This window comes from Pongo pygmaeus, chromosome 16 (genome assembly GCF_028885625.2).
Source record: "Pongo pygmaeus isolate AG05252 chromosome 16, NHGRI_mPonPyg2-v2.0_pri, whole genome shotgun sequence".
Classification (NCBI taxonomy): domain Eukaryota; kingdom Metazoa; phylum Chordata; class Mammalia; order Primates; family Hominidae; genus Pongo; species Pongo pygmaeus.
In genome coordinates this window covers 78,221,004-78,244,841 of record NC_072389.2, presented here as the reverse complement: position 1 = coordinate 78,244,841, position 23,838 = coordinate 78,221,004, and the positions used below count along the sequence as shown (strand labels likewise).

The window sequence follows — 23,838 nt, the reverse complement described above, 5'->3', positions numbered from 1 at the left end:
GAGCTCAGGGGAGGGAAAAGGCCAAGCCATTTCTAGGGTGCTGTTGGGAGCAGTGAAAAGGCCACACCCTTTTCAAGGGACACTTTTCCTGGAAAGCCCCTGGAGCTTAGCTGGCTGTTATCCTGTGAAGCCGGCTCTGGCCACTAGGGGCAGGGCCATGAACTCAGCCTCGAGGAGCCTGCAGGGCAGCTGGCACTCTGGAGGGACAGACAGAACAGGTCACCAGGTGCACTGGAGGGACAGAGAGAGAAGGAGGCAGGGGGATGGAACGGAAGACGCCTGGGGTGGATGGAAGTCAGTGCCCTTGGGTGCTGGTATCTGTCTTTCCGGCCACCGCTAGATCAGGCTTCTGAGCCTGATGGCTGTCAGGGCCAGACTGTGCCCTATAGGTGCCATGGCAGTCCCCATGAAATCCACCAGGTGTCACTAGGCAGCATACAGGTAACAGGCCTGGAAGGTCCCCAACAGCCCAGCTGGACATGCTCAGACACTCTGGGGCTCCTTGTTCAGTGGCACAAACTCCAGGACCCAGTGAGGGAAAAAGGAACACACCAGCCCGAGCAGTATGGCTAAATCCATTTATTCCAAAATGAAAAGCAAAATAAACAGGAGTCGCATCCACAGGGAGCCACAATCCCATCCCCGCCTCCTTCCTCTGTCCTATGCTATCAATAAATAAGTTTCCCAGCCACAAATAATGATCAGAGCCTCCTCCCCATATGCCAGCTCCAACCTCCACTAGGTTCGATACAGGGGGTGGCCCTATCCCCCGGAATATACAAAATGATACACAGATACTATATGTACACTGGGGCCACCCCAGCAGCCCATGCCCTCTCCTGCTCTACAGTTAGCCCCACTGTCCCCGCCTCAGTTGCCTCTCTGAATAAAAAGATGGGAGCCCCCTGAGGGAAAAGTTGCTTTGGTGAGAGTAGGAGGCCATGAGGCCTCCTCCAAACAAACCAACTCCACCAGCCTCTGGCTCTTCAATAACAATCATCATCATTCAGAAATTTAAGGACTCAGTCCTGGTTAAGGTGGCAAAGGGTCTGTTTGTCTCTCCCCATTAGACAGGGGTCTTGTGTTGCTACCCTAATGGTGAAGGGGTGACTAGGAAGGGATGGTAGGGACATGGTGGGGGCAGAGACTCCAGCCCCACTTCTCCAGGCTTATGCTGACAGAGGCCTGCTTTTATTTATTTTTATTTATATCTCATGACTTATTTTTTAATTCCATAACTTCTTTTTCATAATACTTTTTTAAACTTTTCATAAAACTTTAAATACTTTTTTCACAACATTTTTTGCTATGACTTTTCTACATTTTTTATCCCATAACTTTTTCATCCTACAATGTTTTCTAAATCCCATAACTTCTTTTTAGTTTGTATTCTTTTAATAAACACACTTGCATAGTTACATTACAATTTTGTAAAAATAAAAACTGATTATCTCATGCCAAGCGTGCCCAGCATTTGCACAGTCTCAATACCTCTAATACTATAGTTTTCAAGACATAAAATTTTAAGGCAAAAACAGTACTTTGCAACAATTTAATAATTTATTACATTACAGTAGCATCACAGTAGCAGTCAATAGTGCCACTTTAAGCAACAGTGTTTCAGTATTTCCATTATACACTCTGTTTACAAGAATTCATAAATCGGTAAAAGTCATTCTAAGAAAACTTGGCAAATACAGCTTTGCACTGGAATTGGCATTCCTTTCTCTACTTTTCCTTCCCTCAGTTTCTTTCTTTCAAATTACAGTATTCATATTTTAAAGTGTTTTAACTTATTTCAAAACATTAAGATAGCAGTTACATTTATGAAAAGTTATATTCTTTTAAAATGACTCTTTAAGATAAAGTTTTAGAGAAACTATATTATGGATAGGGCTGATTTATATTTTCACATTTTCTAAATGTAAGCTTTGGTTTTAGAACCGATTTTTTTTTTCATTTCTGGAAAACCTATCAGGTTTAATCAAATACTTTAAAAACGTTTATATATTGCAATCTTTAAATAGGTATTTTAATTCTTTACTTCCTACAGAAATTCAAATTTATTCAGTTGAACTCACACTTTAAAATTCTTTGTTTCTGATAAACTCTAACCTTCTAATGTTGCCTTCTAAGCAAATTGAAAGCTGCCTTACACTGAATGAGGAAGAGAACAAATACTTGACTGAATGAGGTATTGCAAAGGACCGCATGCACTTTGAAGAAAGACTTAAGTTATTATCATACAATTTCTATTCTTTTTAGCTTTTTCTAAAATAAATGACAAAATATCTACACAAAGAGTGGTATTTCAGTTAATATAGTACGTTTATTTTCCAGACTGACATTCAGCTTAAATATGCCAGTGTGTGATTTAATCCATAGGTACCTGATGAACACATTATTGTCAGATTGGTTACAGATGCTAAACGCTATCTGAAGGTCATTCCTAGTCATTTATATGTATCACGGTAAAAGTGAAGTGAATTGAACTATAAAAATACCTTTGAAATAATTTATCAATGTATTAGGTAAACTCAGTTTCAGAATTATAAAGACAAACTGTTAGACCAAACAAGGTGGCTAATTAACAGTGGTACGATTTCTAGCCCAAGGGTCTAAAATAGACTTAAAGTAACTGTCTTTAAACTGAACTCAAAGAATGCAAAAGCAGCAAGTTCAGAAAATAAAAGGCAAGAACAGGACTTTAAGTCCATTTTAAACTCTCCGGCTAGAAATCATACTACTGTTAATTAGCCACATTAGTTGGTCTAACATTTTTTCTTTATAATTCTGAAACTGAGTTTATCTAATACATTGATAAATTCATACAATTTGGAAGAGTCAGTTGAAGTCACAGGGATTAATATTTGGACCCTTTCAGTGAATGCAGGCAAATCTGTTATTCCATCTGTAAAATCATATTATTGCTCTCCTATTAATGTCATATGTATAAAAGTATCATGAGGATGCCAAATGCTAAAAATGGAGATGGTCTAGTAACTAGAAATGCCCACCCCAGGAAGCACACACATATCTCTCCCTACATCCTAATAATGTGACGTATTTGGAACACAGACATTAGGACTTCATGAAGTTTTAGCTGTTGATTCTTTCCCAAGCATCATAAAGTTATGATTTAGGCAATGTATGACTGAAATAATTCATTCATCATGTATAGGCACATTAACATAAATATGGCACAAAATATGCCTCTAACTGAAACCGAGAGGTATAAAAACATATTTCACTCTTCGTAAAGAACTTTGTGAGGAAATATAACTCTGTGATTGTATAGACACTTTTCCTCATAATACTTTGACATTCACAAACAGTAGATTGCATGGCAGCTTGTAAACATTTTAAGTTGCATAAACTTCTCCTTGATTTTCAAATGTAGTATAATACTGTCTACTAAAACTCCTTTTTGTTTCAACTAAGTACTCTCACATATATTGGTTTTAATAATGGTGGTTATTATTTTTACAGTGTTTTCCATTCAAGGAAAATAAGTAATTCCTATGTCAGAATAACCAATGTGGTTGAAGAATACGTATTAGCCAGAGAAGTCTAGATGGTAAAACCAATCTTCTAGCCTCAAAGAAGCTCCATGAACATAGAAGAATGCCAGGTGTCACACAGCTTTCCTTCACTCCAATTCATTCTTGACTAGAACCTGTATGCCTGTTTCAGGGACATTTAAACTCTTAAAGGATTTCTTATGATCTTTACTAAATACATTAAGAAGAATGCCAACCAGTGCCCTTTTGTGTACTGGGACATGTAGTCATGTGATTAAAACAGGGAACATGAACTCTGACTTTAAAATGTATTGTAGATATAAATGCTCTAAGCTAGAAAAGGTTTTCCACATCCACAGTCAAAGATGGGAGCCTTTCATTTCTCAGAAATAATCCCTTTTTAGGTCACTGAGAAAGAGTACAACTGCTGCAGCTCATGATGCAATATCTTCATGAGCCCAGAGCACATACAAATCCTAAGGGAACTACCATAGTACAGCGCTCATTCTTGGCACCAGAACAAATGAAACACACTCTATCCTACACACACCTGCCAGAGCAGGCCACTTTCCTCTTCTGTGAGATTTTAAAAAACTCCACAAAATGTTTTTACGCCCATCCCCAATACACAGAAAATAGGGGAAAGGCTGTTTCCAGTTCTCAGCCTTTAAACAACTCTAAATGTCAGTACTCACAGTGGCATATTACAAAGTAATAAACAGTGCGCACTTGAGGGCAAACCACATATTGAGCTAATGAAGGGCTCACTGTGATTAGGATTCGATCAAACACAATAGCAGAACATAAGCAAATTTTATCTGAATTCCATAATGAATATACATGCTGCAATAACATTAAAAAAGCATGGCAGTCTATTCCAAACCAGCAAGAATAGTTTTGTGCAAATAGTGGGTCTTTGTATGTTTGAACTCCCACCACCTAAGGGCAAACTCGATATGCATGCTAATGACCTAAAATTATCAAGTAAAAAATAAAAATGCTAAAGGATGCTAGAGTTAACATCAGGGAAAGATCCACTCTCCGTTAACTTTTTACAAATAAATTTAAACTAAATTAGAAACACAAATAAACATGAATGGCTCTAACATTCAAATGAGGTAGATGAATTGTGTAGGAGATTAACCCCATAACTTTTTGTTGTTTTTGTTTTTAAATTTCTTGACCAGCTCTTAGATGATGATGATGTTTATCTCCTGTTCTTGGCTGCCCGGTAAAAGAATGGCATGCAGGGTTTGCTGGGCAAGCCTGGGTGCTCCTGGGTGTCCTGCATTACAGGAGGCAGCTGCAAGATCTGCTGTGCAGTGGGGTTGTCATCGGGAGAACCCTCCCTGGCCGCTCCTGGTGCAGGCTCCACGCTGTCATCCAGGCTCACTTCACAAAGATCTTTGGAGAAGGGGAGGCAGGGATCTGAGCGTAGTTTGAGCATCCCCTGCTCCTGCCTGCCCACCCTGCCTGAGGGCTCTACTCACCACCCTGCTCATCGGCAGCCCCAAGCTCCTGGGGGGCTGGGGCCCCTGGAGGGGGCTCATCAGCAGGGTTCTGGGCAGCAGCGATGAATTTGTCATGCCCCTTGTGGTCGCCCACAAGCGGCAATACCAGCTCCTGCAGCTCCAGCAGCTTCACCTGAAGGGAGAAGTGCTCAGCTGCCACGCCGGAGCCGGCGCCAGTGCCCACACCCACCCCCATCCGCGCAGAGATGTTGCACACCCTACCTTCATCTCCTCCTCATTCTGGGCCAGCCTGATGACATCCTCCTTCTCCCGGTGCCGCCTGTTTGGCACCACCCCCTGGCTCTCATATATGGTGAGGTACTCTCCTGCGAGAGGACAAGGCTCAGATGCTGGGGCCCCTCCGACGGCCCTGTAGCTCCCCCTGCCGTGCCCTGGCCTCCCGCTCACTCATGCCTTCTGTTGCTCCAGAGAGCTTGATGAATCCAAGCTCTGGTTTCTCGACCTGCTCCTTCCTGTCCGCCTTCTCCTCCAGGAAGTCCATAAACCCGCTCTGGAGCCAAAATAATGGGGTCACATCTCGGGAGTGACCTGTGCTGCCCCGCCCCCACTTTTCTTGGCCCATGCCAGGACTCACTCACCTTCAGCTTCTCCATGGCCCCCTGCAGGGCCCGGTAGATCTCCCTACACACAAACTCACCCCCGGTCCCTGGGACCAGGGCCTCTGCCTCTGGCTCCTTCCAGGCCGAGGCCACCAGGTGAGCCAGGTGCTGGCAGCACAGCCTTCGCACCTTCCGCTGCCCACATAGCCATGCCTGCTTCTCCTGGGCACTGGCTCCAGGGAGTTGAAAAATGCCACCTGAAGGCAAGAGCTGAGTATTCTTGTAGGGGCATACCCAGAACAAATGGGGCAGGGAGGTGGGGCACAGCCCCTTCACTTGGGGTCTCAGAGTGCACCTGTTAGTCACAGGAGAAATGGTGTCTGACTACTGGCTCCCGGAAGGGGTGAGGGTCCACAGAAATCAGAAGGCGGGGAAAGCCAAAAGCATAAGGGGGTCTGGGAAGGACCACAGATGAAAGTGGCAAAGGGGGGCAGGAAAAGTCAGGCTCACCATGGCCTCCTGGCTCTCCAGGTCCTCTGGGATGCTTGGCACAGGCTGAGGTGCCTCCTCCTCCTCACTGTCCAGATGTCCTCCTCCATCTCCTATGGGGAGGTGGCCAGAGGGGTCCTCAGACAACCCAACAAGGAAGGTACTGTGGGGCCACCTCTGTCGCCTACCTCATTGTGTAACCCTGAGCCAGCCCCTCCCCAGAGGGGAATGAGCGGCTGTTCTTTATTTTTCCTGATCTTGCTATATTGCCCAGGCATAGTCCCATTACCCATCGGTGCGGGAGTTCTGATCGACTACCTTTCTGATCTGGGCCAGTTCACTCATCCTTAGGCAACCCAGTGGCCCCCTGCTCCCAGGAGATCACCATATTGATGCTGAACACAGTGCAGACACCTGGTCAGCATAATGACCAGTTGTTCTAAAGGTCTCTTCCAACTCCTCAATCCTATGCTGCTAACAGTCCCCCCTCCTTCCTCCTGGGGCTCTCTCCTCTTCCTCTGAGTGGTCTCCTGTACCTTCTCCAGGGAGAGCCATGAGGCTCAACTAGGCCTCTAGCTCTTGGTTCTGCTGGCTGCCAGCTTCTAGGTGCTCCTAAGGGGACGGGAAACAGAGTGAGAAGGCACAGAGGTTGCCAAGTCATCCCCCTCAGGGCCCCGTCCTCAGCAACTCCCTCCCCTGGGTCTCCTGCAACTTTTGGCGGCCCATCTCAGCCACCGCGTTGCCCCGAGCTTCCTGCTGCTGTTGCTGGTTCACAAGCTGGGTCTGCAGCAGTAACTGCCTGTGCAGCGCCTCCTTCTCAGAGGTCAGCTGCTGACAGGTGGCCACGTACTGCTACAGGTGACCCAGGTACTAATCTCGCTGCTGCTGCAGACTCTGAGACTCTTGGCTCTTCAGCTCCACCTGCAGGAAGACCCTGGGCATGAGGACATGTGGTGGCTGGCTTCCAGATTCTGGGCCCATTAATAGGGTAGCGAGGGCACCGTGGGGTTCTGTCACCTGCCCAGGCCCCTGGCCCCTTGCTGCAGGCCTTAGAGAATTCCTCCCTTGCCTCGAACCCCATGCCTCCTTCCTCAGCATCAAATCTCACATCCTTCTTCCCACCATTTAAACTGTAGGCCACAGACTGGTGGAAAAGCAGAGGGAGCCAACCACCATCTGCTAAGTGTGCTACATGCCTAATGCTTTCCATGTATTCTCTCATTCAATCCTCAGCACCTCTGCAAGGAAAATGCTAACTTCCTTTTGAAGTTAAAGAAACAGAGACTTAGAGATGAAAAGTAGTTGAATGGTGACCAGTGGAACCGAGGCCGGAATCCAGTTTGAATCTAAGGAGGCTTTTTTGTTTTGTTTTGTTTTGTTTTGTTTTGTTTTGAGACAGTGTCACTCTGTGGCCCAGGCTGGAGTGCAGTGGTGCAATCTCAGCTCACTGCAACCTCCACCTCCCGGGCTCAAGCGATTCTCATGCCTCAGCCTCCTGAGTAGCTGGGATTACAGGCATGCACAACCGTGCCTGGCTAAGTTTTTGTTGTTGTTGTAATTTTAGTAGAGATGAGGTTTCGCCATGTTGGCCAGGCTGATCTCAAACTCCTGATCTCTAGTGATTCTCCTGCCTCAGCCTCCCAAATTGCTGGGATTACAGGTGTGAGCCACCGCCCCCAGCATAAGGAGCCTCTTATACCACTGTCTCTTCCCCTATGATTGGGGGCTCCCTGCCTCTAGCTGGGATAATGATGTCCAGACCTGGGAGGAGTCCAGGGCTACCCACCTCTAAAAGTCAGAAGGCAGGAAGCAAGAAACTGTTATAGGGCTGCCCTGGAGGATGCTGGGGTCACCTGCCCCCCAGCTAGAGCTGCCTTTGGCCTGGCACCTCCCCTCCCCAGAGGCTGGTGCCTGCCTCCCAGCCCTTCTTGGATTGGGTGGAGGTTACCGTCTCCTTCACCTTGCTCAGCTTCTCCTGCAACTCCTTTACTTGCTGCTCCAACTGCAGTGTGCTCTTGTTCTTGTTGTTCTGGACAGAAAGAAGCAATCAGTGGCCATTCACTGCAGCTGGAGACCCCTGAACTTGGTGTCTGCCTCCCATGTCCCCGGGGAGGTAGAGGCAGCTTAGAAAAATCATCCCCTCTCCCCGACAGCCATCAGAGCAGGGCCTGATGAGCTCTGGCTCACAGGTACCTTTAGAAGTACCATTTCATGTGAGGGCTACACTGCCCCATTTTACAGGTGGGGAAACAAAGGCCTGGAGGGCTAGGGATGAGGGCAGGCTCCCCAGGTGGGGCAACCCACCAGATCCTCGAAGCTGCACTGTGGCTCGGCCAGCTGCTTGTTGAGCTTCTGGTTCCGGGAGAGCGCGAGCCTCTCCTCCTGCTTTCGCAGCCTCTCCTCTTGCTTTTGTAGCCTCTCCTCCTTCTCCCACAGCCTCTCTTCCTTCTCCTGCAGCCTCTCCTCCTGCTTTCGCAGCCTCTCCTCCTCCTTTCGCAGTCTCTCCTCCTGCTTTCGCAGCCTCACCTCCTGCTTTTGCAGCCTCTCACCCTGCCCCCGCAGCCTCTCCTGCTGCCCCCGAAGCCTCTCCTTTTGCTCACACAGCCCTTCCTGCTCCCGGAGCCTCCTCTCCTCCTGCTCCTGGAGCCTCCACTCCTGTTTCCGAAGCCTCTCCCTTTGTTCCTTGCTCAGGAGACTCAAAGCCTGATTGTTTTCCCCCTGGGATTGAAGATTTCCCATCAAACTCTCCACCTCCTTCCTCAGATGTTTGGCCTCATCTTGTAGTTGCTCCACCTCAGAGGGCCCTCCTGGAGGCACTGAGGATGGGGGCTCAGCTGAGAAAGGAAGCAGACAATAAGGGCCTCTGGATTCCCCACCACCACCTTCCCCCCCCCAAAAAAAAACCAACCGTTCTCTTGATGCACAGCTCCTCTCAGGCTTCCCAAACTTGGCCTCACTGCTAATGATTCCTCGCACCCGATGGTAGCCAATTTCCAAGCCACTTTCAGATAGAGAGCACTGTGGGTGGCTGACAACGGGCACTCCTCCCTCTTTGCTGATGGGGACCCTGAGGCTCATGGGGATGACAAGACTTGCTGTCTCCTGGCACAGACCTCTTTCCCTCTGTCTCAAAGCCCTTCCATCCACCCACCTCTCTGGGGCATTCTAAGGCACCCCACAGCCCTCTGATGCCAGTCCTGCTCCCAGGTCACAACAGCCCCATCTTACCCATCTGGTTTTTGAGTTCAGACAAGCTCCTCTCCAGCTCCTGTATCCGATGTGTGTCACGCTTCTTCTCCTCCTTCAATGTGTGAGCCTGCCCAAAGCACAGGGGGAAAGGGCCCTGGAGAGAGGGGCTGGTGGCTGGACAGGCTACCATCTCCCTCTCTGCCCCCACCTCCACAAAGCCCAGACCCATGACCACCTCTGGCTGTACTATTCCCATTTTACAGATGCCCAGAAAGATCCAGTGACCTATCTAAAGTGGGGGCTGAAGGGTCAGGTCTCACCTCCACCGACATTTTCCACATCCTCTCCTGCCATCGGGCCCTCTCTCCTTTTATATGTTGAGCATATTCATCTCTCTCTAGCTGGACTTGTTTGAGTGACTCTGTCACCTGCAAGAATGGGCACAGAAGTTAGGAAGGGCTGTCACTAGTCTTCAGCTGCTCCTGGCCACCTGGAGTCATCTTCCTTCCACATCCTTCCCTCTGCAAAGTCTCACCTGTGTCACGTGTGCGTTCAGCAGTGCCCGCTCCTTTATGGACTGATGTAACTGCCGCTGGAGAACTGCTTCACTGCAGCTCGAGGACTGGATGGTGAAGAGTGAGAAGTTTCGATCTGGGGAGCCCGGGCAGTGCCCCTTAAAAGGGCTAATGCTAGGCTTAATATACAACTCGGTCAGTAAAGATCAAGGCATTTCCAAGCCCATGGTCTGGTTTTCAAAAGAACTCAGTAAAGTTGGAAGGGACAGGGAAAGAAATTGAATTTACAGCTGGCTAACAGAGGCCCAAAGAGATCAGATAATATTGCTGTTGTTATTACTGTTATTACTACCACTGTTTGAACTGTCATGGAGTGCTTCACCAGGTTCCATGCTACAATCCCATTTCATCCTCACAAACACCATGTGAGACAGTTACTAGGATTACCTCTATTGTGTAGATGAAAAACATGGAGTATTCAAGGTCAAGTGCTTACCTAAGATCACTTAGACAGAGCTGGGATTTGAACACCCAGGTCTATCCAATTCTCTAAGCCCATTTTTTCTTGCTGGGGGTGTGGGCACAGATAGAAAGGGGGAAATTAATCTTTTGTTCACTTTTTGAAAGGATGATACATTTGCATAGTCCAAAACTCAGTAGGTACAGAAGGGAAGTGTCTCCCAGCCACCCTGTTACTCTCTCCTGAGTTTTTTACGAACACTTGCAGACATGTTTTATGTATATTATCATAGTATGTACAGACACACACACACACACACACTACACACACACACCCCTTACCTCTCTCTACAGAAATGGTAACATACTAAAGGTACTCTACTATACCTTCACAGTACAAGTACCCAATACCCCACCTAGGACTTGGCCAAGGCCACAACCAGGTAAGGGCAGGGCAGGCACTTGGCCTCCAAGCTCTGCGTTCAGTGCTCGCTCCCCACAGTGCCCCCCAACTCACCCACAGCAGCTGACTCAGCCCCAGGCTACCTCTAACAACCATACACAAAAGCAGTGAGAAATGAGCATGCTGCCTTCTGGGCAGGACACTCCAACCTGCAGAAGGGACCTTTAGGCTCACTCCTCCATCTGGGAAGCCAGGCTGCCAGGGGATGGGGCTGCTGGTTGGACTCACCCTGTCCTCTTCCTGCTGCTGTGTAGACACAGCAGAGAGAGCCCACTCCAATTCTTTAATATGCCACAAAGAATGTTGCAGGTGGCCAGCCAGATCCTTGGACTCTTCTGTAATGACAGAGGTTGAGATGGGACCCAAAGGACTCCCCTTAAAGACCTGTCAAAGTGCCAGGTTGAAGGATGACAGGGTGCCCAGATTCCCACCTTCGAAGTGTCGGGCAGCACGTTTAGTATGGTAAAGGGTGGTCTTCAAGTCTGCCTTTTCCAACGTGAGAATGTTGATTGTCTGGAATTGCATGTTTGGGAGAAAAGCCAAGCAAGCTCTGAAAGAGAAGGAAAGAAACATTCTCTGAAGGACAGGAGAAAACTCCCCACCTTCCCACTCACCTCTAACTGCTCCGTTTGTGCTTTGTGTATTTCACTGTTGGTTTTCTTTTCCTATAGGAAGAGGAAGACAGAGCTCTTACCAGGGGGAGGCAGAGATGGCACAGCAAGAGACATGCCCCCAGAATGCCACCAATGCCCCAGGACAGGGCCACCAATGCCCCAGGACAGGCCCACCCATGGGACCAGGTTATCAGGGACCCTGTGGGCATGGGGTGGAATCTGAGGGGTGAGCCTTCTTTCCCAGGCTGGGGGTGGGTGAGACGAGACTGGTGCCTCTACATTTGAGTGCCCCCCAAACCCAGCAGTCATGTTGTGAGCAAACAAAGAAATCACGTTACTTCTTCCAGCTGATGTTCCACTTGTTTCTTCTGTTGTTTCTGTGGGGAGAGTCAAATTCAGGTGACTGAGGGTGGCCCCCTCAACTCTATTCCCCAGACCAGGAAGCGGTAGGCAGGGGCCAGAAATGGATTTTAAAGGCAAAGTTCTCAGACCCAATGGCAACATGAACTGGTCAACCCTCCTCAAGCTCCCAAGGACAGAGGGTGTGGGTCTTTGTTGGTTTTTGCCCACAGCCACAGAACTCAAAGTCTGAATCTGGATTCTCTCAAAAGTACAGGAACATAAACCTCTAGAGACGGAGTCTGAGAAAGGCCCACCCTTCTGCCAGCTTGTGATTTAGAAAGGTGCATTCATTCAAGGAACATTTACTGAGCACATACAGGCCAGGTACGGTTCTTCACGGCAGAGATACAGGACAGAAAAGGACAGACAGGAGCCCTTGGCCCTGAGGTTTCCATTCTAGGGGCCTTTAAATCTTGGACTCTCAGAGCTAACAGAGACCTTTGATACTCTCTACCTCTTCCAGAAACATGAGCCCAAGGAGGAGAGGTGGCTTGTGCAGACTCAAAGAGCAAATTAGGGATTGAGTCAGGGCAGAAATATGGGGCCCCTGACAATCCTCACTTCCCTGAGAGGCGACAACCCCAGGGTGTGTGTAGCAAGGACTGGAGCAGAGATGTCTGAAGAAGAGAGAGTCAGCAAAGAGGGCAGCAACAGAAGAGCCATGTTGCATGCTCCTTGCTCTGGGGTCCCCCCAGGTGAGACCTGAGTACTCCAGCTCCCCATTTGCCCTTTGCACCAGGGGCCCTCAGCCCCTTTCTTCAGGGCCCCAAGGGGAAACTAAGGCCCAGGATTGGCAGCATGGAATCAGGGGACCCCACTGGACTCTTACCAATGATTCTATGTTTTTATTTAGTTGATTGATTGTTGCGGAGCTTGAGTCCAGGGCTACTTCCAGTTCTTGGTACCGGCTCTGAGGCGCATGCAGAGAGGAGTTGGAGGACAATTGCAGGGAAAGGTAGAGAGAACAATCATTAGGGCTGGGGTGTGTGTGGGCTGTCTCAGCTGGCAGAGGGGCACCCAGCCCCCGCTGTGAGAGGAGGTTGGAGGGCTGGTCTGCAGAGTCACTGCACCTCGGCCCAGGGCCTCTTACTTCCAGATCCTTCAGGGTGGCAGATGATGCAGGGGTAATAAAAATGAGAAATTCAAAAAAACAAAAACTTACATGGGAAACAGTTATGGACATAAAGTATAAAAACAGCAAGGGACCAGGCATGGTGGCTCGCACATGTAATCCCAGCACTTTGGGAGGCAGAGACGGTGGATCACTTGAGGTCAGAAGTTCGAGACCAGCCTGGCCAACATGGTGAAACCCCATCTCTACTAAAAATACAAAGATTAGCTGGGCATAGTGGCAGGTGCCTGTAATCCAGCTACTCAGGAGGCTAAGGCAAGAGAATCGCTTGAACCCGGGAGGCAGAGGTTGTAGTGAGCCGAGACTTCACCACTGCACTCCAGTCTGGGTGACAGAGTGAGACTTTGTCACAAAAAAAGGGGGGAAGAAAGCCCTAAATCCCACATGCCTGCTCTGTACATTATTCCCAAATTATTTTTAAACTTTAAGGTATGTCTCATCATTTTGAAGATGACAAAAGATGCAGGGAAGGAAAAAACCCTATCAATCAAGCAGGTGAAGAAGTGGACATAAACAGGCTGAAGGTTAATGGCAGCAACATAAAATAAGCCAGAGGCAAAGTATCCCCCAAACCAGAGAAGCCTCAGGGGCATGCACAGCTGCAGGCAGCAAGCCAGAGAGGGGTCTCGGCACTGCCTCACCTTCCACTTGTTCAGTGGTGGAGCGCTACCCCATTGGAATGGTTAAGGTTGGACACCAGCACCTTCAGAATGTCCTGAATCTACAGGAGGTGACAAGGGAAAAACAAGGGCAGGGGGCGAAAGACAGAAGTGACTTAGAGAGAAGCAAGAAAGTCAGGGTAGGAGGAAGATGTGGGTTCAGGAAAAGGAAACACTGAAGAAGAGCAGAGGAGATTAAAACCATGGCCTGTGCCATTCTTCCAAATGGCCACCTGCTGCCTTGCCAGGGGCAGGAACAAATAGATGGAAAAGTCCCCTGAGTGATGCAGTCACAGAGTGGAGTCAGCTGACCAATGCAGCTCTTAATATGCTCACTGGACCCCTCTCCTCAGGCCCAGGACATGGGCGATGAATCTGGTAGAGCTCCAGACCTCCATTCCATTAAAATAAAAAACAGACTTCTGAGTAAGGGTTCACTTGAACTAAGGGGGCTCCAGCTAAAAAACAAGTTTGAAAGACACTGATCTTATCCAGTATCATCTTACAGAGGAGGAAACTGAGGCCCAGGGGAAGAAGTGATTTTTCTGTGGTCACCCACCAAGCTGGTGGCAAGCTAGATCTTCTCTTACTCCTAGTGCCTGGGACTCTCCTCACCACAACCTGGGGCCCTTTCAGTGACTCCTAAAGGGACAGCTTGATGGTAAGTGACAGTACTCATTGGCCCAGCAGTCCCTTGAGACTGGGGATGAGGAAAATCAAGCAGCAATGACCATTTCCTGGGTGTCTTGGGTGTTTACAGCAGGCATGTACTAGGGATTCACATAAAAACAACGACAATAAGAAGTCTCATTTAAACTTCACAAATGGAAGTCAAACCATACTACCCCTATTTTACAGATGTGAAAAGAGAGGCCCAAAGAGCTCAAGCAATTTGCCATAAATCAGATCCCTAGCAGATGGAGAGGCAGGACTCAAACCCAGAATTCTTAACCAGTACCCAGCAACCTTAACAATTACCCTCTACTGCCCCTTGGGCCCCCTGTCCCCAGGAGCCTGGCCAGCCAATACTCACATCCCCAGGTGAGTGGCAACCACCAGAAGTGGTTGTCTGAGGGCCACCGCCAGTTTTTTTCTTTTTCATCTTCGCTCCTGCCGGAACACCAGGGCTGTTCCTCTGCTGATAGTCTTTTAACTGTGAGAAGGAAGAGCAGTAATACTCATGAGAACTACCAGCCCCTACAGCCACACCCTCCTTTACAGTTTTCACAAAATACTCTTATACATCATCTGATTTAATGCCACCAACAACTGTACAAAGTGTTGTCGCAATCACTTAGTGACTGAGAGGGATTGACGATATGGCTAAAAAAAGTAGGGGGGCAATAATGGAACTTAAACTCAGTCTTCTGACTCCAAGTTCTGGGGTTTTGCCACAAATCAGTAGCTGCCAGGGACCGAAATCAGAGGCAGAGGTAGAAAAGTAAACATTAAGTAGGCAGGAACTCTATACTGTGTGGTTTAGAGTCATACATCCTCACACATCTGTTAGTGTGAAGAAGTGCACCAGTACCTCTCAAACTTTTATATCAATGTGTCCTCATGACAGAAGGCAGCTTTTTTTGTTAAATCTAGGAATTTATCAGAAAGAGGACAACCCAAGCCTCATTTCAGAGAGAAGTCTGGTATACTCTTAGAAACCTATGTGACTGTCATCCCTAAGTACATTAATGTTTTCTGTCTCTCAAGAGAATCAAGGGAAACTGATGCTTCAGAAAGATCTCCTACATTTATCCTGTGGCACACAAAGTGCCCCAGGTTGAGATGATATGAGGAAGATTCAAGCTGTCAAGTTCAGTTTCCCAAGATCTATTCCACAGAAGATGAGCAAATCTCACTTCAGAGACCACTGACTAAAGGGCAGTCTGGTCCCAGAACCATGGAGAATTAGAATATGAGGTAGAGAACTCAGAAAAAAATGTTAAAGTCTCTCTGGAGAGTAGAAGCCTGGGAGAAAACCAAACCAAACCCGTTCTCCCATTGCCATCCAGAGAAACTGTCAACATTTTGAGCTCATGGGCGAAGTGTAGGCTTTTCACACTGCCAATGTCTATGTGAAGGGAGTAAGGCAGCCTGAAACCTCTTGCTTGTAGGTCCCATGGTCCCCATTCCCCTTCCAGCTGGAAATTTGTGCTGTGACCAGAGGAACTAGAAATGGGGTGAGAATGCCAAGGGCACTGGGTCGTAAGATCAAAGTCTGGTCTTGCAGCAGTAATGACAGTTCCTAGGGGGACTGTGACATCACTACATTCCACTCCTCCTGGGTGTTGGGGGAACCACATCAGTGTGATGGCTGAGTTGCCGATCCACGATGGTGGAGGGGGATGTAGGGCCGAGACCCAGGTCCTTGGAGATGCCAGCCCAAAGAGGCCAGGGAGGTCAGGCTTGAGTCAGCAGGAGGAGAGAGTAGAGTCTGCAGCAGGGAGCCCCAGGAATCACCAGCCCAAAGTCACCGAGGGATGACTGGCAATGTAGGGGCTGGGGCTGCAGCTGGGGGACCCAGGTCCTTGGAGAGGTATGCCCAAAGAACCCAGGGAGGTCGGGCTTGGGGCGGCAGGATGTGAGGGCCAAGTATGGAGCGGTGATCCCCAGGAGTTGCCCACCCAAAGTCACCCTGGGGTGACTGGTGAGGACAGGGGCTGGGCTGCTTGCTGAAGGGGTGGGGCTGACTGCCAAGACTTTGGTGGGGGGAGCCCAGAGGCACCAGGCTCGGGGGGCCCAGCCTGGTGTGCCTCAAGAGTGATATGGACTCTGGCAGTGGCCTTGTCATCAGAGGGGTCTCTGGTTCGGTTGGGGCACCATGACCTGGTGTGTTTTACCTTTTTCTTGGCTGCTGCCAATTTGCTCTGTCGAGTTTCTTCTAACATCATGGGGTGGGGAGGGAGGCAGGGTTGGGGCCACATCAGCGAACACCTCCAGTCACTTACTGGGCAGCTGTGTGACTGAGCCAGAGGAGGCGTAACCAGGACCCCACTAGAACACAGAATAGGGGCGTGGCCTTAATGCTCCAAGCCCATTGGTCAATGAGAAAGATGAAAGGGAAAGGAGGTGTGGCCAGGCAGCAGTGTGTCCAGAGGAACCTGTGGCATCACAAGGGAAGCTGTCCATGCAATTGCTGTCCCTGCCCACTTGGGGCGAGGGGTGTGGCCTGCTTACTCTGGGAGAGGGGAGGGGCCGCCCACTCCAGGAGAGGGGAGGGGCTGGCTTTTGCTTTAAAACTTTAAAAATAAACTTTAAAATATACATGTGTTTATACTTTATATATATGTGTATCAGTGTGTGTGTGTCTACGTGTTCCTCCAGAGCTGTCTTCATTATCCAGCTTCTATGCATGGTCTGTGATTTTGGCCTACATTTTTCATCTTCAGATGGAGTCCAAGAATTACCAGTATTACCTCAATTGAGACACAAATCGTATAAAAATGGAAAATCCATAGTATGTTTGATGATTAATGAAGCAGACTATATTATCCAACATTCCAATAAGGTAAAATAATCACAAGGATTTCTCTCTTTTGGAAAAACATTTCTCTTACTCTCCTACATTATTAAGATTTTTTTAAAACAAGAAACATGTCTAATATCTTTAAAAACACAAAGCTTTTGGGCCAGGTGTGGCGGCTCACCTTAGGTCAGGAGTTCAAGACCAGACTGGCCAACATGATGAAACCCTGTGTCTACTAAAAATACAAAAACTATCCAGGTGTGGTGGTGGGTACCTCTAATCCCAGCTATTCAGGAGGCTGAGGCAGGAGAATCACTTGAACCTGGGAGGCAGAAGTTGCAGTGAGCCAAGATCACGCCACTGCACTCCAGCCTGGGTGACAGAGTGAGACTCCATCTCAAAAATAATAATAATAATAAAATAAAATAAAAACACAAAACTTTCTATTTAATAAGCACTCAAAGCTCTTTACCGGTTTAAAGCAAATACAAGGCCTATTTTTCTAGAATCACCTGGCCTCTCTAAGCCTTGCAAATGAAACTGAATTTCTCACTTGATACTTGGCTATGACTTGCAATCACGAAAACCAAGAATTGTGTTATGTCACTGTGCATTGCTTGTTACCTGAATTCCACACTAGGCTGGGATCAAGGGTTGAATTTTTCATGATTTGCTCCATAACCTGTGAGCTTCTTATCCCACACCAAACTAAGCTTTTTTCTAGAGTTCTACAATTTACAGTTAGTAGACAAGAGTGGTTCTCAGTAATGTAGTCTCTGGACTAGCAGCACCAGCAGAACCTGAGAACTTTTTATAAGTGCAAATTCTCAGGCCCCACCCTGGACCTGGTGAATCAGAAACTCTGGAGTAGGGCTCAGCAATCTGTGCTGCAGTAATCCCTCCAGGTGTTCAAGAACCTCTGGCATACAGCAGGTAGAAAAATGTGTTTCCTTCTGTAGGTCCAAAGCCAGGGATACCACATGTTCTGTCTTGATATGAAACAATGACATGCAATTAAAAGACATAAATCTCCTTCCTGCTCCCACCCTCCGTCCAATGTGTTCTATTTTTATGAGTTAAATAAGAAAACAAGTGGCAATCAGAGATTTAGTCTAAAAAGTATATTTACAAGTGTCAGTTGTCATCCAGCCTGATCTCATACAGTACCATTTACACCCTCTTACCTCTCAAGTTTTAAAAACGTATCTTCCCAATGTAAGTCTCAGGCACACTAGCAGTTCTATAATAAAACACCAAGTAGATCGGAATGTCCAAACTTACCAGAGAAGAAAAGTGGAATCATTGGCTGTATTTTCAAATTGCATTTAACAGGAAATGTAAGTTTTGAATTTTTTTCACCTTCATGCTTCCAAGTTAATAGAATTAAACCAGAATACTCCATTCTTTCAAAACCTCTAGCCAGGCAGTTTCACTGTATTACTTCTCACTTTCAATGGGTATAAAGCAGAGTCCTGGTAGGCACATTTTGTATACATGCAAAGATGCAGAACTAAACAGTTCCACCTGTTCAATATTAAAACAAAAGTCCTGTAAACCCTGGATAGTGAATGTAATACTTCAGCACTAGCACCAAAGCCTCAAATATGAAAAGATACCAAGAACACACCACTAGCAAACAAAATGAGCTCTCGGCCGGGAGCAGTAGTTCACGCCTGTAATCCCAGAACTTTGGCAAGCCAAGGTGGGAGGATCACTTGAAGTCAGGAGTTCAAGACCAGCCTGGGCAGCATAGTGAATTCACATCTCTATAAAAAGTTTTAAAAATTAGCTGGGCTACTTGGGCGGCTGGGGTAGGAAAATTGCTTCAGCTCAGGAGTACAAGGCTGCAGTAGCTATGACCATGCCACTGCACTCCAGCCTGGGTGGCAGAGCAAGACATAGGTAATTACAGTCTGTCCTGCTCCTATTTACATTAAAATCACTAAGTTAAAATGCTTTCAATCAGCAGGATAAAAATTAAGTGAAATGTGACTTTGGAGGTTGGCCAGAAAATAGGCAATGGAGAAACAGGCACTTCCCACAAGAACAAAAATGGCCAATAAGCATATAAAAAAGATTCAGGGCCGGGCCTGGTGGCTCACACCTGCAATCCCAGCACTTTAGGAGGCCAAGGCAGGTGGATGACCTGAGGTCAGGAATTTGAGACTGGCCTGACCAACATGGTGAAACCCCGTCTCTACTAAAAAACACAAAAGTTAGCCAGGCATGGTGGCAGGCACCTGTAATTTCACCTACTCAGGAGGCTGAGGCAGGAGAATTGCTTGAACCCAGGAGGCAGAGGTTGCAGTTAGCTCAGATCGCACTGTTGCACATCAGCCTGGGTGATAGAGCAAGACTCCATCTCAAAAAAAAAAAAAAAAAAAAAAAAATTCAAAAGCACTAGAAACCAAAGAAATGTAATGAAAACAATGAGATGTTCTGCTTAAATACCAGGAAAGAGGGCAAAGCAAAGGCGGAAACTGGAGCTCTGCCCCTGTTGGTGAGAGTATAAACTGAACCTTTTTTTTCTGCAGGATAATTTGAAAATTTTATTAAAAATCCTCAAACTGTTTGTTATTGTCCTCCAGAAATCCTACTTCTATGAATTCAGTCCAAAAATGCTTGCTTGAGTCCATTAAAATATATATATAAGAACATTTACTTCAGGGGTGGAAATGATTAGCTTAATATACATCAAGCTTTTAAAAATGATGATGCCAAGGATATATTTACTGCCATAGAAATATGCCCAAAACATGGTGACAAAAGACTATATATTATGATTCTACTTTTTAAAGTGTTTATGTGCATTAAAAAAGTATAAAAAGCAACAAACAAGAATGTTTTGAGTGGCAAAATTCAATACTTTTCTTCATATTTTGTCTTCCGAATTATTACAAAAAGAATGTGATTTTCTTTATAATCAGGGAGAAGTATTACTTTCATTTATTTCTATTTAAATTTCTTTTCTTTTCCTTATTTTTTCTCATGGATGTATCACATGTAGTCTAGAGAGCTTGAATCCCTGCCTCTTGAGGTAAATCAGCCCATTTCTGTCTCTATCAGTTTGCCTTTTTTGGACATTTCAAATCAGTGGAATTATACAATATGTGGTCTTGTGTCTGGCTTTTTTACTTAGCTAATGTTTTTGAGGTTGGTCCATGACATATAACAGGTACCGCAGCACCTTCTGGGCCCAGATTGTGCCTTCTCAGAAGTCTGGGAGGCAGGGCCCCGCCTGGCCATAGCCTTCTTGCTCTGCTCCAGGCACTCCTAGCCCCAAAGCCTCCAGCCCCCTGGACACCTCCATCCCCGGCTATGCCATGGCTCTCCTCATTCTAGGCCTCCTGCACGTCACATTCGCCCTTGTCCTGGTAAGTGTCTGGCTGGGCCTGGGCTCCTTCCTGAGGGGCAGGTTGAGCCTTTGACGCCTTGAGCCTTTGAGCCAAGCTGAGGAGTGAGCAGGCCCCTTTACACCCCTGATTCCCCGACCCAAGCCCAGCATCTCCTCATCCTCCAGCTGGGGCTGCAGGGTTTGGGGCCAGGGGGCTGGGCCTGATCCCAGTGTCCCCGCCCTTCTTGTCAAGGTGCTAAAGTGGAGGGTCTCCCTCGGGGTGTTCAGCCTGGGAGCTTAGATGCGCACAGTGCGGTACAGAGGACTCTCTCCAGACAGGTAAGTGGAGGGCAGTTCTCCCTGACCCCACCCCAATTGTTTGCTCTGGGTGGGGTCCACCACACCCCCTGCCAAGGCCTTCTGCAAACACTCCCCGGGGGCTGTCATTGGCAGCGCCTGGGTGGTGCAGTCAGTGAGCCAGAAAAGCTCCCCACTACTGTGGGCAGTGGCCCAGGCAGTCAATCAGACTCCCCCAAGCAGGCCCCACCTACCCCTAGCCTGTTCCCAGCTGCCTCCCACCAACCCTAGAAATGATGCTGGGGGCCGACAGAGACTGAACTTAGGAGCACGGGAGGCCAGGAGACCTGGGACAGAGAACAGGAGGGGTGGGGAGGGAATCTTCCTTCCCCCACTTCCCACTGCATGAGGGCCAGACAGTGGCGCCTCCAGGTCCTGGAAGGACATGTGTGGACCCAACTCAGTTTCCCCTTTGTCTCGTGGCCTCTCTTCTCCCTCCCCCAGGGCCAGGTGGATGTGGGAGGAGACGCAGCACCGTCCTGGGCGCACTCACACTCATTCCTCACTCCTGGCCTTCATTCCCTTTCCTCTACACACAGGTGACCCCTCACGCTGCTGTTCCCTCTGCTGAAACCCGAACTCCAAACCTCTCCTCTCCCCGCCTTCACCTTGCCCCACGGCTTCCACAGACAGTGCCTCAACCCTGAGGAATGAATCCAGAGTTCCAACACCACTGACTTTCCCCGGAGCTCAGAGCCAGAGAGGGCCAGGGTCCAGCCGGAGGTCACACAGCCAGGGCTTCTTCCCTCCGAAACCCCCAAGGACTGGACTTGCAGGGCTGGGACAGAGGTGGGGTGGGGGAAAGCAATGCCTTGTCAACCCACGCAGGGAGCCCCGCTTCCATCCCCAAGGTGCATAAAGTCGAGGAACACCCCTGTTCCCACGTCCATGCTCACTCAGGGCCCTGCTCCAAGTGCTTGGCACTCACACCAGCCTCCCGCCCTCCATGTCACAGGTATCGGTCTCATTTACAGAGGGGGAAATGGTGACCAAGAGCCTCCCCCAGCACACACAGCTAAACCACACAGAGGACTTAGGCACAGCTGAGGGATCTGCAGTCTCTGCTGCCCCTCCTGCCACCAAAGCGTGGTCCTGCTGCCAGGTGGCAGGAAGGGGACGGAAGCCCTCCTCAAAGAGGGCTGGGGCAGGGGCACCCTTATGCCTGCCTCATCCAGCCCAGGGCTAGAGAGACTGTCAGTCCTAAGAGAAATGCTGGCCCTTTGAGGGTATGAAAAAGTCATGAAGCAATCCAAAGTTGGTATTTAAAATATTGATTTCTAGATACTTAGACAGTCATATGGTGTGAGGAGCTGGGAGGGCCCCAGGGTAGAGCCCACAAGAGGAGGAAGAGTGGGAATGGAGGCTGCTGAGGGCAAGGCCCACCCCCCTCCCTGACCCCCCGAACCCAGCCATAGAGCCAGTCAGCCTCAGGCCAGAGGGTGTGAGCAACGGGGGCCCTGGCTGCTCTACAGTGGATCAGAGCCACTGGGTGTGGGGGGTCTTCCAGGGCAGGTGTGGGGCCATCAGTGAAAGGTAAGGCAGGCTCCCAGGACAGAGACTGAGGCCGACCCCTGCAGCCCCACTGTAGGGAGGAACACAGGGATACTCAAGGATATTAATCTAGAAAGCCCCAGCAGCTCCTGTGCCCATCAGGACACCATTGAGGCTTGGCGGTGGCGGAACCCAGGAATGGTCTCTGAACACATGACCTGGAAGAGGGAGCCAAGGATAATCCTGGCCCAAAGTCTCCCCTACCAGCAGGCAGCAGGCAGGCCCAATGAGGGGACCCCAGGAGCCCAGACCATGAGCTTACCTGGCCAAAGACAGCAGCCAGCACCAAGACATCAAAGAAGGCGGGTAGAAAGATCATCACATCGGGGTTGACTGCAGCCGGCAACAGGTTCCTCTGTATTCTGGAACACACAGGCCTTTCCTTCCTATCCCTGAAGCACCCCTGTCCCCACCCCAGCACCCCAAAGACCAGCCTAATATATGCATTTGTCCTGGGTCAGCCCCACTGTCCAAGCAACTATAATTTCTGACTAGAGAGCCAGAGCAGGGCAGGGTGTAGGAGGGGTCCCTGGAAGATGCTCCCCAGAATGCCCTGATGCCTAAAACGTTCCCTGTTGGGCCTTCTCAGGGAGGGAGGGTTAAGGCAGCCTTCTTCCCTCCAACTACCTCCATCACCACAAGAGCCCTTACAGGCATCACGGGAGAGAATTGGCTCACTGGAGCCAGGACCAGCGTGGACACAGCCCTGGGGCTGAGGGGCTAAGTGGGCTCTGGGAGACCGTCACTCTCTCTTCAAGCTTTGGTCTCCTGGCCCTCTACAAGCCAGGCTGTTTCAGGCTTTGCATGAGGCCTTGCGCAGAGACAGAGTTCAAACACAGCTGGTGGACACAGCGGGCTTTAGGGAGGTGGCACTACCTGGGGGTGGGGGCTGGGTAACAGGGAAAGGAGGCTCTCGGGGTAGCATGGCCTCTCTGGAGGTGGTGCAATGGGACCTTCACCATGTGAGGAGAGAGGGTCCACCTGGAAGAGTGGATCAGCCAGATGGCCACCAAGCTGGATGGCCACTGCCAGAGCCTGCAGGACAGCAGAAGGGGCTGGAAAGAGACAGAGGACAGCTGAGGGGCAGGGAACGTGGGTTCTTCCATACAGACACATGAGTCTTCCCTAAGTGGGTCTTCACCGTGGGGGCGAGGGGGCATTCAAGTCACACCTCCAGCCCACCTCAAACCACCTCAGGAGGCCACCACCAACTCACACAGGCCAGCTGAATTGCCACAGTGACCCCAGAACAGCACAGCCCTATCCTTCAGATGAATAAACAGAGGGAGAGATGCATCTCACAGCCAGGAGATGGGACTCAGACCCAGGTCCAGCTGCAGTGCTGCCTCGATGGCTCTGCCTGCAGCTCCTCCGGGACTCAGTTCCCGCTAACAAGTGAGCACTTGAGTACAGGTGAAATAGGTGCTATTATTCCCATCTGGCTGCTGGGGAAAGGGAAGACAGGCACAAGTGACTTGCCCAAGGCCAAAGTGACAGGGCTGGTTCAACCCCATCTGTCTCCGCCAGCACATCCCCATGGCAGAGGCTTTACTGTGATCCAAACCTGGAAGGTAGCACTCCTTCCAATATCCCACCCAGGGCACAGAGCATGCAGCCTC

At 48.9% G+C, this 23,838-nt stretch overlaps 1 protein-coding gene across 1 annotated transcript; it reads right to left on the bottom strand.

Annotated features, from left to right (window-relative positions):
• Nucleotides 1-1,538: 1,538 nt before the first annotated feature.
• LOC129014290 (golgin subfamily A member 6C-like) lies at nucleotides 1,539-16,554 on the bottom strand. Its single transcript, XM_054451545.2, has 17 exons — nucleotides 16,352-16,554; nucleotides 14,548-14,667; nucleotides 12,553-12,633; nucleotides 11,660-11,698; nucleotides 11,139-11,372; nucleotides 10,936-11,042; nucleotides 9,806-9,892; nucleotides 9,591-9,698; nucleotides 9,310-9,397; nucleotides 8,386-8,915; nucleotides 8,042-8,110; nucleotides 6,103-6,194; nucleotides 5,632-5,947; nucleotides 5,447-5,543; nucleotides 5,255-5,358; nucleotides 5,012-5,165; nucleotides 1,539-4,949 (listed from the first exon to the last, which is right to left on the bottom strand). The coding sequence occupies exons 5-17, from the start codon at nucleotides 11,278-11,280 to the stop codon at nucleotides 4,729-4,731; spliced, it is 2,115 nt and encodes a 704-aa protein (XP_054307520.1). The 5' UTR covers nucleotides 11,281-11,372; nucleotides 11,660-11,698; nucleotides 12,553-12,633; nucleotides 14,548-14,667; nucleotides 16,352-16,554; the 3' UTR covers nucleotides 1,539-4,728.
• Nucleotides 16,555-23,838: the final 7,284 nt, after the last annotated feature.